Source organism: Fusarium phalaenopsidis, assembly GCF_050370095.1.
Source record: "Fusarium phalaenopsidis strain FUZ10S chromosome Unknown contig_32302, whole genome shotgun sequence".
Taxonomy (NCBI): Eukaryota; Fungi; Ascomycota; class Sordariomycetes; order Hypocreales; family Nectriaceae; genus Fusarium; species Fusarium phalaenopsidis.
In genome coordinates this window covers 6,138,303-6,153,064 of record NW_028145405.1, presented here as the reverse complement: position 1 = coordinate 6,153,064, position 14,762 = coordinate 6,138,303, and the positions used below count along the sequence as shown (strand labels likewise).

General features: G+C 54.6%; 2 protein-coding genes across 2 annotated transcripts; both read right to left on the bottom strand.

Annotated features, from left to right (window-relative positions):
* Positions 1 to 38: 38 nt before the first annotated feature.
* On the bottom strand, positions 39 to 7,946 carry LRP88_09258 (uncharacterized protein; the record flags this gene model as incomplete). The annotated part of the gene is made up of 2 exons (XM_083245747.1): positions 39 to 5,147; positions 5,199 to 7,946. The coding sequence occupies 2 exons, from the start codon at positions 7,944 to 7,946 to the stop codon at positions 39 to 41; spliced, it is 7,857 nt and encodes a 2,618-aa protein (XP_083100241.1).
* Positions 7,947 to 10,071: 2,125 nt separating this feature from the next.
* Positions 10,072 to 14,331, bottom strand: LRP88_09257 (SAPS family protein; the record flags this gene model as incomplete). The annotated part of the gene is made up of 4 exons (XM_083245746.1): positions 10,072 to 10,746; positions 11,315 to 12,103; positions 12,165 to 13,595; positions 13,663 to 14,331. 4 exons carry the CDS (start codon positions 14,329 to 14,331, stop codon positions 10,072 to 10,074), a joined length of 3,564 nt encoding a protein of 1,187 aa, XP_083100240.1.
* Between the last annotated feature and the right edge of the window lie 431 nt (positions 14,332 to 14,762).

The following is a 14,762-nucleotide window of genomic DNA, read 5'->3' as shown; positions in this document are numbered from 1 at the left end:
AGGTGACACATTTTTGTCTTGTGTATGAGATTGGCCCTTCACCTCAAGAAACGAGGAGTTATTGACCGACGCGGTATATCCAACACAGATCCCCAGATGGACTTGCGCTTATCACCGTGAAAAGGACCGACCGGGCTAACTTCGACAACCTCTTCGATGGATCTCCAGGATGAATCTGCGTCCTCGACTGATCTCCACGATGAGTCCCCGATACTGCTTCGATCAACCGGGCTGCCTCGATCGCCAGAGTCATAGCTGAGGACGGTCCCCTCCAGCTCAGCGATATGCTTCTCGTTTTCGGAAAGGAGACTACCGAGTCTTGGGACAGGGGCAGATTGTGCAGGAAGTTCGGCAACTGTTTTCCCGTGTGAGGCACCGTCCAGTTCATGAATGCCATTAGAAGGCAGGGAGGTCTCGCTGGTGGACTTCTTGGACTTTATCCACTCGCTTGCCTTTTGGCTTAGATCCTTCATGCTGCTGCGGCCTCTCAGACCGAGAAAGCTCTTGCGCCACGACACGGTGCGTTCGGACTGGGGACCGGACCTTGACTTGGGTCGTCGGAGGGTCGAAGATGCCTCTGATTCAGGGGCGGGGGGAACAGGGAGGGCGAGTGTCCCGGCGGTGCGGAGGAGGTGGGTGACATGTTCGAGCTGGGACAGGCTGCTCGGGTTGGAAAGAATGTCTTCCACTCTGAGGGTGATAGAGTCGAGGTTGGGGATGTTGAGGGACCTCAGAGCCTGGTTGAGGTGCGTTGTGAGAGAATGGGCGGAGAGGATGGACTTGGAAATGGCGTAGAAGGGGATGGTCTCGAGTTGACGTTGCGGGATGTTGGATGATGGTTTGATCACCTCGTTCCAAGCTCCAGCGATGGCCTTGTCCAGATCCTTTCGCTGGGCTGGCTGTAGAACAACATCAACAGGGACATGCAGGTCGCTAGACTCCTTAGGGGGAAACGGGATCTGCTTCACTGAGCGGCTGATCTCTTCCGCGGACTGGACCATGGGCTGGTGAATCGTGTCTGCGTGCGTAAGAGTCTCCCAAGCAGCGACAAGAAGGCTGAGGCAAGACTGCACAAACGAAGTAGACAGACGCTCTTCAGAGTATTTGATCTCGAGGGTGACACGGTCAGCGCCTTCAACAGTCGAGCGAACAAACAAATGAGGAAAGTCCTGCGCCGGAGGATCGACCGTCTTGTATGTAAACGTCATCCCATCAATGTTGAGCGTCGACGACCCATCAAGAGGCGACTTGACATCGTGCTGGACAATGGTGCTAAACTGAGTACACGCCCGCCAGTTGGTACACTCATTGACAAGCTCCTGGAAACCAAACATGTCAAAGCGGGCGTTGGACTGGCGCTGCTTCTGAACGCAGGCCATGAGATCGAGAGGCGTGCTATGTATGGCAGGAAACTGCACACGCACGGGGATGACGTTGGTCAAGGGGCCAACCATGCTGCTGAGATCCATGGCAAACGGAGGAGGCACGTTCTGCGTGTGGATGACTTCGCCAAAGAGCACGTCGTTGACGCCCGAGAGAGTAGCGAGTACAATAGCCCAGGCAGCTTTGAGGGCGGTGTCGGGGGTCATGCCGTAGTCGACAAGACGACCCTGAGATGTGGTATGCTGAAGAGACTTGATCTGAGCCACAGTTGTTGGAGGAGTAGGTTTGATGTCGTTGATAACATTGGTCATGGAAATGTTTTCGAGCTGGCACTTCCAAAACTCCAAGCCCTGCTCACGGTTGATACGTGAAGCACGGGTGTATTCAAGGAAGCTTGATCTGGGAGTCGTGCTGGCGGCTCCCTCGTAAAGGGAAACAAGGTCTTGAACGATGAGATGCGACGAGGTGCTGTCTATCTGCGTCTTGCTCAGACGCATAATGAGCGTGCCTTGCTTGTTGGAGTCGAGAAAGGTGAATTGCGTAGATGGAGTCTTTGGGTCAAAGGCGAAGCTCTGCTCTTCCTTGACAATGGTCTCAGTCATCTTGTCGAGCTTGGATTCGCAAGGATATGTCCTGAAGGGAGCCGGTGAAGCAAGATGGACTTGATAAACTCGATGCTCGTGCGCGACAAATGCCGTTCTGAGGGCGGGATGCATCGCCGTGAGATCATCGCAAGCCGCCTCAAGCTTGGACAACTTGAGCGGTCCATTGAACTTGATAACCAGACAGACAATATCAGCACGAGAGCTAAACATGCCCAACTCGAGGCTTCGGATCTGTTGAGATGACGCCTCTGTTACATCGAGGATATTCCGAGGCGAGCAGTTGAGCTGAGGCGCAATCACGTCCTTGACAAGCGCATTGTTGAACTTGTCCATCGAAAAGGCTAGGTGTGACGGGGCAAACATGTCCAGTGTCTTCTTTGTGGGCTTATTGGATGACTCTGCAGCTCGACACATGTCGGTGAGAGAGACCTCGTTCAAGATGTCGAGAAGAGAAACATAAAGCCCGTACTTTCGACAGGCAATGACGACTTCGGTAGCGAGGAGCTTGTTTCCACCGACGGAGAAGAAGCTGTCGGAGCCTTTGATCTCGCCAGGTGGAATGCGTAGCACACCAGCCCAGATGGACCTCATGACCTGCTCCGGGCGCGTTAGAGGGAGAGGCTTCTGGGCGAGAACGAGGCGTTGGATCTCTGTTGGGTTGGGAACCGTGGACATGGCGAGGAGTTCTTGGCCGGACACCTGAGACACGATGCGCTGTAGCTTGCGGCGGTTTACCTTGAGAGACGTAGACACGGGGAGTTCCTTGACGGGAATAAAGATTGATGGGATGCAGTGTCGAGGAATTTTGGGTGTATGAGGGCCTGGGTTCTCAATCGACTCGTCAAACATCTTTTTCGCGAGAAAGGTTCTCTCCTTGACACGCTCGTTGACGTCGCAAAAGTTCTCTTGTCCATGAAAGAGCGTTGGGTCGAGTTCGAGAAAGGCAGCGAGGAAAGGGGCAGAATCTCTAGTCCTGATTGAGTCCACTACGACATCAATGCCTTTGCCGAGACATCGACGGATGTGCTGCTCTACCTCTGTCACGTCGATTGTCGAGCCATCTACCACAATGTCGTCGCGGATGCTGGAGAGGAACTGGATGTTGCCGTTGTCCAGGAACCTCACACGGTGGCCCGTCTTGAGATATCGAGCCTTCTGCTTCTCTCCTTGATAGGGAATACTGGGAGCGACCAGTGGCCTGTCAAGAGCAAACCGATGAGGTGTGACAAGGGGACTGTCAATGGCCAATTCACCGATGGCACCAACAGGCATTAGCTTCTTTGGATCTTCAGGGTTAAGGACCCAGAAGCGACCCGTCACTGGAGGAGTGATGACGTTCAATGGGTTGTCCCTTGTGATCTCAGTGATAGAGATGCCGAGGGGGCAAATGTCCGGTGCTCCATAAGCAAGCAGAACATTGCGGCTCTCCAACCAAGGCCCGTACGTGTCAGGGTCCAGTTTACGCGTTCGGAAGCAGAGCGTCTGGAGAGACGGGACAGATGCTGGAGCGATCCTCCGTGCGAGGATGCCCGTCATGTACGACCACGTAACTCCCATACGTGCCATGGCACCAGTGAGATCCTGGGCACGATCCTTTGCCGAGGGGATACAGACACAACCACCGTGAACCATGGTGCCGAGAATCTCAACCAGCGAGATGTCGACGTTGAAAGCCGAGAGCTGTAGGACTCTGCTGAAACTGTCCATCTTGAGGGCTTGACCCTGGCTCACAAAGATGGAGCACAGCGAAGAGTGGGTGAAGAAGATGCTTCTTGAGGCACGGGGGCTGATGAATACACAGGCAGCCTGTTCAGGACTGGCTTCACGCGCGAGCGACGACATGTGAGGAGGGAGATTGGTAAAGAGGGTGTCGTTGACGATGACCAGGTTGAGTACCATGGCGCTAAGATCGCGCCATGCTGTCTCAGCCGCGAGAACAATATGAGGCCTTAGATGATCGATGGTCGACTTGACCGTGGCGGGATCATGACAGTCGAGGGCCACAAAGCTGGCACCGGCCTGCATAACAGCGAGGAGCATGACGGGGGCCCAGTGGTTCTTGTCCAGTACAACAGGCACCGCCATGCCAGGACCAACGCCAAGGTTCACCAGATACGTCCGTAACCTAGTGACCAGAGTAGACAGCAGAGCATACGACATGTCTCCATCCCAGGAGCAGACGGCCAGGGCATCAGGACGCGTGAGGCTGTGCTGCAGGATAACATCGTGGACGCAGGCCGAGATCTTGCGAGACCTCTGAGTCGACTCCCAGTCGTTGACAACAAGCTGGGCGTAGTGACGATCCGTAAAGAGGTCGATCTCATCAACAGAACTGTCAGGGTGCTCGATGATGCGTTTCAGGGCCGCCTCAAAGCTGCTAGCGATACTTTGGGTCTGGTTATGCGAGAGGTGTCGTGAGGTGAAGCTGACTTGGAGACGGCCGTTGGCAAAGATTGCAGTGAGGGAGAGATCGCAGTCTGTTCTGCGTCCGGATGTCACAGGAGAAAGGGCAAGGTCTGCTGCTCTGCGGTTCTCCAGTGGGCTGTTCCCAAAGGGGTCAGAGTCTTGAAAGAACAAGCACGTATTGAAGAGCTTTTCCTTGAGCCGCAGAGCATGCTGGATCTTGGCCATTGTGACATTATCATGCTTGCGCGAAGTGATGAATGATTCTCCCACAGATGCAAGACAAGCCCCAATCAAGAAGTCAGGGCTAACTTCAATGGAGCATGGCAGGATAGTAGCAAAGCTGCCCACGACCTGGTTGATACCGCCAAGGAGCTGCTCATCTCGACCACTAAACTGATACCCAAAGGTGACATGGTCCGCGCCCACAAAGGAACGGAGGACCAACGCCCAGGCAAGTTGCACGACAGCGTGGGGCTCGACGTGCTGTTGCGCGCAAAAGGCTTGGAGTTGAGGTCGTGTGACGTCGAGGGTATATGACTGAGATTGGAACGCGTCCCCTGAAGAGGGCGAGAGGCGAGGGAATAGGCATGGCCTCGCGTGGGATAACCCAATCTTCCAGACTTCCATGCTGTATGCCGTGTCGCTGGAGGAGACATGGTACAGATACTTGCAGTGGAGCGCTTCGTTGTGTGTCGGTTCTTCGCCGGAGTAGACTCTGCTCAACTCTGTCACTAGTAGATCGAGACTCGCCAACTGTGGCCGTTAGCAACTCTTTCATCACACGAACAATCCGGGTTAACAAACATCGCAGATTGCCTGATTGGCATCCAACCTCACCAATGTCCTATCAGGGTTGTGGCACACTGAGAGACGATGACGCGGTTCCGTCAATGGCATGTTCAACTCTGGCAAAGTCGAGACGGCCTCATCAGGGTCTATCGATTCGATAAAAAGCATACTCGGCGATGCCTTCTTCAGAATGACCTGATCAAACAGTCCCTCTCGAGAGACTCCATCAATGAAGATGCTCCGTAGAGCTGGCTTGTTGGTCACAATGGCCTCCCAAGCAGTACACAGTCGTGCAGTATCGATCGAACGCCCCTTGCGTGCTCTGAGTTCGTAAACGGCATGTACGTTAAACGTGTCGATGTTTTGCGTCTGGGCAATGAGAACCTCCTGCTGAGCTGACGTCACGGGGTAGATAGTCTCAATGTCCCGCACATTCGGAATAGGAACGCCTGCGAGTCGATCGGAAGTAAGTCTAGCGAGAGCTTTGTAAGATGATCTCAGTAACGGGGCGTCGGCCAGAGTGAGCTCGGGTTCGTGATTCTGAAGCTTGCCAATAGCTTCCAGCACAAGGCGCTCAAAGACCTGCACCCAAGTCTCGATCTTGTCCTGGTACTTGGCCGTCTTGTTGTATGTAAAATCCACCTGGGCTCCTGAGGCGTCCATTGAGACGGAGACTTCGAAGAGGGCTATCCTGCCCACTTCAGAGCCTGCTTCAGATGTGAGAGATGCCGTCTTCTGACCGGGTGATATCACTGGCCCCAGGAGGCCGTTCTTTCGCTGGAGCTGCTCTGCCGTATCCGCATAATTAAAGATGACTTCCACCGGGAGACTTGCTGCCGCGCCTTTCGAGGTGGAAAACTCGGCTGCAAAGTAGGGGATGCCTTCTCGGGGGACGGTTCGGCGCGTATCCTTGATAAGCTTGATGGCCTGGATTAGATCGATTGTCGAATCGAGGAGGACGCCAATGGGACAAAGCGAAGCAAACCATCCGGCTGTATCCATAATGTCGAGGCCTCCGTCGACGGCGCCGCGACCGTGTTCCTGCTTCCATAGTGTCGGGAGGGCTCTGTCGGGGAACATGTGAGAGAAAGAGAGCAGTAGTGCCGCAAGGAGGACATCGGCCGGCTCTGTCCGCAAGACGTCGGCAGATGCATTCTTCAGGATGTAGACTAGTTCGGGTGTTAGGGAGAAGGAGGATTGTTGAGTGTTGCCATATGTGTTGGCTTCTTGGGTCAGGTTCCAGTATTCGAGGTCGGCGGATAATACTTCGAAGGGGAGAGTCGGTTCAAACAATCGTTGGCTCATTTCGTAGTTTTGGTATTCGATCCAACGGGGAAAAGATGTTGATGGTTTGGATAGAGGAGTACCTCGTTGAAGTAACTGGTCTAGGTCGTGGATGATGGTGCGCCATGATAGAGGATCGACAATTAGGTGATGAGCCGTAAGATGTAGCATCTGCTTGTTCTCGTTTTGAATGTGTTCGACAGCAAATACAGGTCCTTTGGCAGGGTCAATAGCAGCCCGCGCTTCCTCCACCAGATCCCGTATCTCATCGTCGTCAACATCAGTATGGTGGGCGAAACGGTATGAACTTGAACTCGCAGGGACGATAACCTGAAGCCACTCCTGAAGAACCGGTCTGAAGCGAGCTCGAAGCATCTCATGCCTAGCGACCAAAGCCTCAACAGCCTTCTCGACATGCGACGGCTTAGCTCCACCTCTTACTCTGAGCATGACGCTCCGCGTATACCGACACTCTGGCTCAGCAATCGACTCGCCCTTCCGCTTCAAGGCCTGAAAGTAAAGCTGCTGCATCGGCGACAGGGGGAAACAAACCGTCTCACCCAACTCCTCAGCATCGTGGACCACCAGCATCGACTTTCGCGACTCGGCCCACGACTGCACCTTCTTCCGCCATTTGCCTGGACTGATGTCCCTCCGCCGCCGGGGCTCAGCGACCTGTATCCTCATGACCTCGTCGTATGTGGAATTGCTGATATCTTGAGCCCACATCTGCAGTCGTCGGGCGTCTGGCTCTTGACTATCGGTGAAGGGCATGTACGCGAGAGGAATCCAAATTTGCGGCCGTCGCGCGTCAGCAGCCCACTCCTGAACCGCCATCCGTAACGATCGCATCTCCTTCCTCTGCGATTCCATCTCCCTCCTCGGCGGCAACGTGATCTCGTCAACTTCGGATTCTGCTGAGCTACCATTACTGGTGGAGATGCTGAGAAAGGCCACCAGCTGGCCGTCGAATGGCCCCGCCTTGGGCCTCGCGAGGCACACATTCTTGACTCTGGGAAAGGACCTGAGGAGACCGTCGAGGCTGGACCTGATGGGTTTTATCGAGTCGTCGTCAGTGGACACGGAGTCGTAGCTAGACATGGAATCTGCCCACTTGCGACTCTTTGGCGAGAATACGTCATCATCGGCCACAGGACTGCGAATCGAATCTTCCGAGCTCAACGTTGAATTGGTGGTAGAATCAAGAGGTAAAGGGTCAGGAAACGCCGTTATCCGCGTCTGCAGCTCGGCGAGCGTAGGACAGTTCAAAACATCCTCGCTCTTGACATCGATGCCCCTCCTCCTGCAGGCCAGCCGCAGAGCTTCAGCCTTTGCCTCGTCGCCGCCCAGTTCGCTAAAGGAGTCGTAGAGGAGGATATCGTCTCTCGAGATGCCGAGGGTTTGAGCGACGGCCTGGATGAGGCGCTCTGGAGGGGGCTGGCTGTGCTGTGAGAGTGGCTGTTGCTTCCCGAGAGACATTTTGGAGAGGATCCAATGGAATGAAGTAGAATTGACAGCAGTTGTCGCAGGTCGGGTTCCGGGCGTTACGGCATGTCTCTCGAATCCGACGCGACAGAGACAACGTCAGATTCAATTCAGTACAAAATATGTCGCCAAACAGTTAAAAATCAATTAAAAGTGAATACATCAAATCGCCGGGACCGGCGTTGGTTCACGGGCGCTGCCAGACCAGACCCTTAAGTAGGTAGGTACCACGCTCTCGGTTGCTGATGGATCACGGCGCGGCATGGAACCCCCCCCCTTGCGGGTCCCTTTGACAGCGCCTCGTCTTCCCCCAGGAAGGATTGGGGGCTAAAAGAGCCAGGGGAATTATCGCTCAGCCTTTGTTTGGTCTGTTCGGGTCGGGTACTTGATCCGCCTCGATTTAGACGCTGTTCTTGTTCTTGTTCTTTAATCTCAAGTCCGAGGTGGCGTGCGTGAGTGCGAGGCAGGGAGAAGTGTTGTTTACACTGCCAACATGCATCTATTCTCATGTACAGCTGCTGCTTTGTTCAATGTCACTGCGAGTAATATAAGGACACGCATGAAATAGGGACTCAATGACGAATTCAGATATTATATGGCTGATCACCTTCTAACCACGTTGGGCGAGATGAATCGTGAAACCAGACCCAACACCAGACACTAGCAGATGCCGTCAAGATGCGAAAGCGGTCGTGATTTTGCGAGCTCTCGCGCCACTAGACAACCCGTACATCCGGACTATGACTATTCAGGAATACTCTTGATGCCTCACAATAAGATCTACAGTCGTGTAGTCACAGCAAAATTATTATCAACGGATGCCAGAATGGCCTCTCTTGTAGGAGAGGATCCTCGACTTGGAGTGTAGCATCCATCCCTGCCCATCGTATCACCCCATGCCCTACAATTCTCTCACAATAACAAGAAAAATCCTCCACATCAATTGTTTCCTTTCCTTTCCAATCTGAATCGTGCTCATCTCCCCCCCTGCCGAGCTATTCCAGGAACTTTGGTGTGTCCCCTACCGCTACTCCACACGGTAGAGACTTTTACGAACAGCCCTATGCCCATCTCTTAAAATTACGCGCCTGCAACCATTTTTTTTTTAACGTTCTGACTCTTTAATTCCGTTTTGCTTACCGGATTGCATGGTATGTCAGCTTTCCCCCTGCTTCTTGGGTTCCTAATCCGGATACATCTTTCATCCCCTGCATCCAAAAACGAATCCTCCCTTCCTTTGTTCTTCCTTTGACTGTTGAAATCACCAGATAACAACATCATGTCAATCATCTCGTATTCATAAGAATAAACTTTAAATCTCAAACACATCCCACTGCTCGCTCTTTCAATCACCGACAAGGCCTCGTCTCAAGTTGGGTTGATCCCCTCCTCCTACAGGGATGCCCTCTCGGCTACAAGCGAAATGGGACTGGGCCGCACACGTGCCTGCTAGTGCTCACCTCGAACAAAATGAAATTCCCCATCCTGTGCTTACTGTATAACATGATTCGCAAGCCCTGCGTCAGCTCAGCAGGCAGGCCAAGCAGGTAGGGCGACAGTGTGTGTGTGCGCTGTCAGAACAACCGCTCACTTATGGAGACGGGAACGAACGGAAACGTTTGCGGTGAGATTTTAGATCTGCCGGGCGCTTAGCTTAATGATCCGTCACTTCTCTGGGCGACTGTTTAAATTAAATTTCACTCGGACGCGTTTATACGGATGCTGCGCGGTTGTGAATCTCGCGTGCCTGGGGCTGAGTCTCTCCAGACGTCAGATGCAGCCATCTTGACCTGCGGGGATAAGACAGGGATAGCCTCGTTGGAATACCACGTCTATAGTGAGGTTGGTAAGCCAGGCCTCATCTCTCACAGGGATAAACATGCATCAACACATTCACCTTGGCCAACTCGACCATCAGCTTCACCAAGCAGCCTCACGTCTCTCAATGCATCAATTCTACGTACAGCGTATCCCTACCCAGAACATCCCCGTGTAATCGTACAGCAGCTCCCATCATTATGACCCTCGGATTCTTGAACCAAAAACCCTACCTACAATCCCGTCCCGTCCGTGTCTATGCCCTTCCTCCACGTAATCTGGTATCGTAGTCCTTCCTTGCCTAAACCACAACCTCGTCGTCATCGTCGGGGTCCTCGATGCTCGTCCTTCGCTTGGCTTCCTTGACTTCCACCGCCTTACTCACACCCTCGCCCGTCTTGTCATCGCCATTGTCATCATCGTCGTTGGCTGCTAACTTGCTTCCCTCCTTCTCCTTTTCTGCCTTGGAGAGTCCAAATGGCCAGAGACCGCTGAGTCCCCTCGTTGACCCCTCCTTTGCCGGGTTCACGGCCAGTGGTCTAAAGACCATCCTCTGCTCGTTATGCTCGCCAGTTCGGTCATCTTCTGCCATGGCAAAGTCTCCAAACTCGTCGTCGTCATCATCGTCGCGCTCATCGTCAGATTCGTTACCATCAAGTTTGCCTCCCCGGTCTCTCACAACGTCCCGCCACCATGCTCCCTTTCCTAGGGCCTGCTGGTCGTCATCGTCGAAATCCTCTTCCGTATCCGCAAAGGGATCCGTGGGGTTGTCGTCGTCATCATCGTCATCGTTACTTAGGTTGCCCGATGATTGTGCCTGGCTGTTCTTCTGGTGCATCGCCAACCGCGCTGCCAGTTGCAGCCGGGCTCGAGAAGGGGGGATGTTCAGCGGCGGAGGGGGTGGAGGAGGAGGAGGGATCGATGGCGGCTCCATCGATCCAGCCGAGTTGTTCAGGGGGTCCGTATAGGCTCGGAACTATGAGTCTTGGTCAGTATAACGCCCTTCAGTTATCAACGACACTAGAGAAGGTGAGCCTGGCATCGGCATCGGCATCCGTGAAAACTCTGACATCGCAGCATCATCCCCCATTCCATTTCTTTCCTCTCCGTAGCAACATGCAAATCCTAACACTTGTCTCCGTTGCCAATAACTCTATACATAACCCAGCTTCTGCAATCCCTTACATGATAGCTCTACCTTCTCCATCCGTCCACCTAGTCTAGTAACCCACAACGCCTGGTATCATATCTCAAAATCTTGCCGTCGTCAACAGTCTCATGAGCTCCTCAACTTCAATGTCCTCGAGTGTCTCGAGGTCGTCGAGAGTTGGCTCGTCGTGGCTGTGCATGCCTCGCGAAGGCACTCGAGTCCTTGTGCGTGGCCGATTGAGTGTCCCCCAACAGGATGGGCCCTCCTAGGGGTTTCCTGCTGGCTTCGAAACATGCTCAACCTGCTCAGCATGCGGATCTTCTGAGTCGCGCCCTCCATCCCCGTGTAACGGAGCCCCAGAGTTACCCCAATCCGCAGGCGAAGTCATTGTAACGTCCAGTCGGTCATCATCGTCCGGAGAATCCGCTCGCATAGGCTCAGGAGAACCCATGATCACGTCTTCAGGGGAGTCCACTATGCCGGGATATCCAGGGATGCCCCCTTCGTCAAAGCCTTCAGCAGAAACACCACTCACCTCAGAATTGACATCTTCCTCGTCTCCATCTCCGTCTTCGTCTTCCTCGTCACTGCTGCTGCCAAAGCCAGACATCAACGTGCCGGCGCTGATGGTAAAGGGTCCGATCCCGTTCCCACTGTCCTGGCTCAGCTCGATACCGCCGTTGAGACCGGCCTCGGCCAGGGCACTAGAGCCGGCGCCCGAGTTTCCACCCAGACCGGACAGGCCCACGCCACCGAGGTTGCCGCCCATGGCCCGGTTGCCCATAGCGACCTCTGGCCGGACGCCGCCGAGGATGGCATTATCCCTCTCGCGGGTTTCGGCGAGCGCCCCCTCCACGTAGTTGATCCATTCCTGGCTCATAACTCGGTCAAGGACCGTTTCCGAGAGCAGTTCCGGAGGGTGCCGCTCAGTGAACTTAACAACCTCCTCGGCAATCAGCGTGAGGTGACCCATGTAGCCCATTCGGGTCTTGGTCTTGGCCTGAGACTCGTCACTGGCCTGTTGGCCGTTGATGATGGCACTTGTAATATCGGCCGCCTCAAACAGAGACACGGCAAGGTTGGGGTTGAACCCACGGTCCATGGGACCGTTAAAGACCTGCTGGACAATATCATACACAACGTTGTGCAGGAAGTTGTTCCAGGGGTATGCAAAGAAGAAAGACTAGATGGATCAGCTCAAGATCATGGACAAAACGAGGAATGCTTACAAGAATAGTCGGTACAACGCGATACTCGACAAACTGCATCTTCAAAAAGTCTCCAACAACGGGGTCAATGCCAGCATCCTGCTCAGCGGGCTGCTCCCCAGCTGTCTCGTCCCCAATTTGCTCCTTCTTGGCCTCAGTAATGGATTCATCCGCTAGGGCGCGTTGAGACTGAGCCTCAGCCACCTGAGGGGGTCGGTCGGCGCCAGACTCAGGCGCGGGAGGAGCCGAGAAGAGGGGCGCGGGGAGATCCTCAGGGTGAGGCGAGAAGCTCCGGGGCTTGGGTTCGTCCTTTGCCGACGCATCAGTCGACTCAGGCTTGGTATCGGGCTCAGAGGGAGCCGGTGTGAGCATCACCGAAGAGTCAGAAGCTTCGTCCTTGGCAGCTGCGTCGGTATCTTGCGTCCTTATATCCTCTGACTTGCCGCTTGCTTCCTTTGCTTCAGGCTTCTCAGTCGACTCAGCCTTGGCCGGCTCTTCAGTCGCAGGCTCAGGAGCCTTGGGCTTTGTAGGTGACAAAGGCGCAACAACCAGATCAGGCTCGTCGAAACGGGTATCCTTAGTCTTGTCTGTTTCGGCGCCTGGTCGGGTAGGGCTGAGTGGCTCGTCCACAAAATCGTCCTCATCCTTACCAGAGAACGAGGTGGTGGAAACGGGGGGGATATCAACCTCAGCCTTAACGAACTCGTGAGAAGTATCCTCGCTCATCTCCTTACTAGGCTCAACCTCCTCAAAACCATCATCATCTGCGTTCGTAACCTCCAGACGTCGGCCTTCCTCAGGTGCGGCTCGTCGCATAGTCAAGTCATCGGTGGAAGGGTCCTCCTCCTTCAATGGGCCAAGCTTGCCCTCGGACCGTAGACGTTGTCGCTCAGTATCACGGGTAGCAATCAACTCCTCCGAGCCCGGCTCGTTGAGCAGGCCCATGTTACTACAATGCAACAACTCGGCCATAAGTTCACAAGTCTTGAAGCGGTCGAAGCCGAGCGGTTCCAGCTTGGCACCAAACGTAGAGTTAATCTTGTCCTTCTGAGAAGGAACGTCCATGATCAAGCTCATGAACTTGGGCACGTTCTCGGCAAACAAGCGGAGAAGTGTGCCCAGATAGATTGGGTCGCGGCTAGAGGGCACAGCACTAGCCTCAGTGCCCATGTCCGGATCATAGTCAGAGTTGTTCTTTCGAATCACCTCGATTATGATGCCAACACCGACGGTAAGAGGGTTGCCACCGCCAAGCATGTAGCCGATGAGCTGCTCGATGCATGGTTTGGACACGAGCTGACGAGTAAGCTCGTTGGGTCCGATGCACTGCTGCTCGTTCTGGGAAGCATTCGCCGAGATGGTGATGATGGCCTTGATGAAGTCACCAGCAGCCGTCTGGACAACCCAGTTGTTCTCGGGGCTTAGACAGGAGAGGAGGGTCGGGATGATGTCTTTGGAGTACAGCCACTGCATGAGAATAAAAGTTAGCGCAGTTCATTCAGGGAATCGGTCCTATCAAAGTGGGTGCGCATACCTCGACAACACCCTGGCCACCCTCGTTACGGTCCAAGGCAATAATCTTCAGCAAGAGGTCCATGATCATTGGACACTCGACATGCCTCAGCAGGTTGGGGACGGCATCTGACAGGCTCATCAAGAGCTCCATCATGTCCTCGGTCTTCTTCTCAAACAGAGACTCATTGACCTTGGTGAAGTAGCTGGCCTGGAGGGGGTCGAGCGGGGCAGGGCGGGACAAGAACTTCCAGAAATCGCGTATCAATTGGCGGTTCTCGGCCAGGGCCTCATAGATGGACCAGGTATCGGAGCTGAGAATCTCGCAGGCCACAAAGGCGTAGCGGTTGCGCTTCTTTTCCTGCTCCTCCTCGTCGTCGTTGCCGGGGTCGGTGGCGCGGGAGGATGCGCGCGATCGCGAGAAGGGCAGCAGGCGGTTCTTGGCCTTTTCTTCCTCGTCGGCGGGCTCCTCGGGGGTTTCGACCGTCTCCAGCTTGGGAGCGACGACGTACTCGAGGAGGTTTTCGAGGACATTGTCGCCGCGCAGGTATTCGATGAGCTTGGAGTTGTGCTGCTTGAGCTCCTGGATCAGGTCGCTCTCATCGAGCAGCTCCTCGAGGGTAAAGTCGGGCTTGTCGAGGATGGTGTCGATAGTGGATATGTTGGCGTAACCGCCAAACCTCCAAAACATGGTGACGAAGGTATGCCGCGGCGCCGGACTCGCAGCACCGGGGCGTTGGGCGTGAGAGTTGAAAGATGGATGTGGAGGTGAGGATCGAAATGGATCATGTAATCAGGACGAAGTCGGGCATGCGGGCTCGCGGTGCGGTGGTGTTGAGCGGGAGCGGGTCGGCGGGTGGAGGGCCAGTCAGAGTCCTAGATAGACAGGATACCTAGCCAAACAGCGGCGGCGGGCGGAGGATTTAGGGGCGGAATCGAAGGTTATGCGATGGATGGACGAGAGGCGCTGCTTCAGTGGCATTCCCGGAATGCGTAGAGGCGCAAGGAGAGGACGTCGGTATCGCTCAAGGAGAGAGAGAGGCCGTGTCGCACCAAGGATCAGATGGCAATAGGCGACCAGCCAGAGCGGAGGGAGGGTAGAAGAGAAGGTGGTGGTGGTGC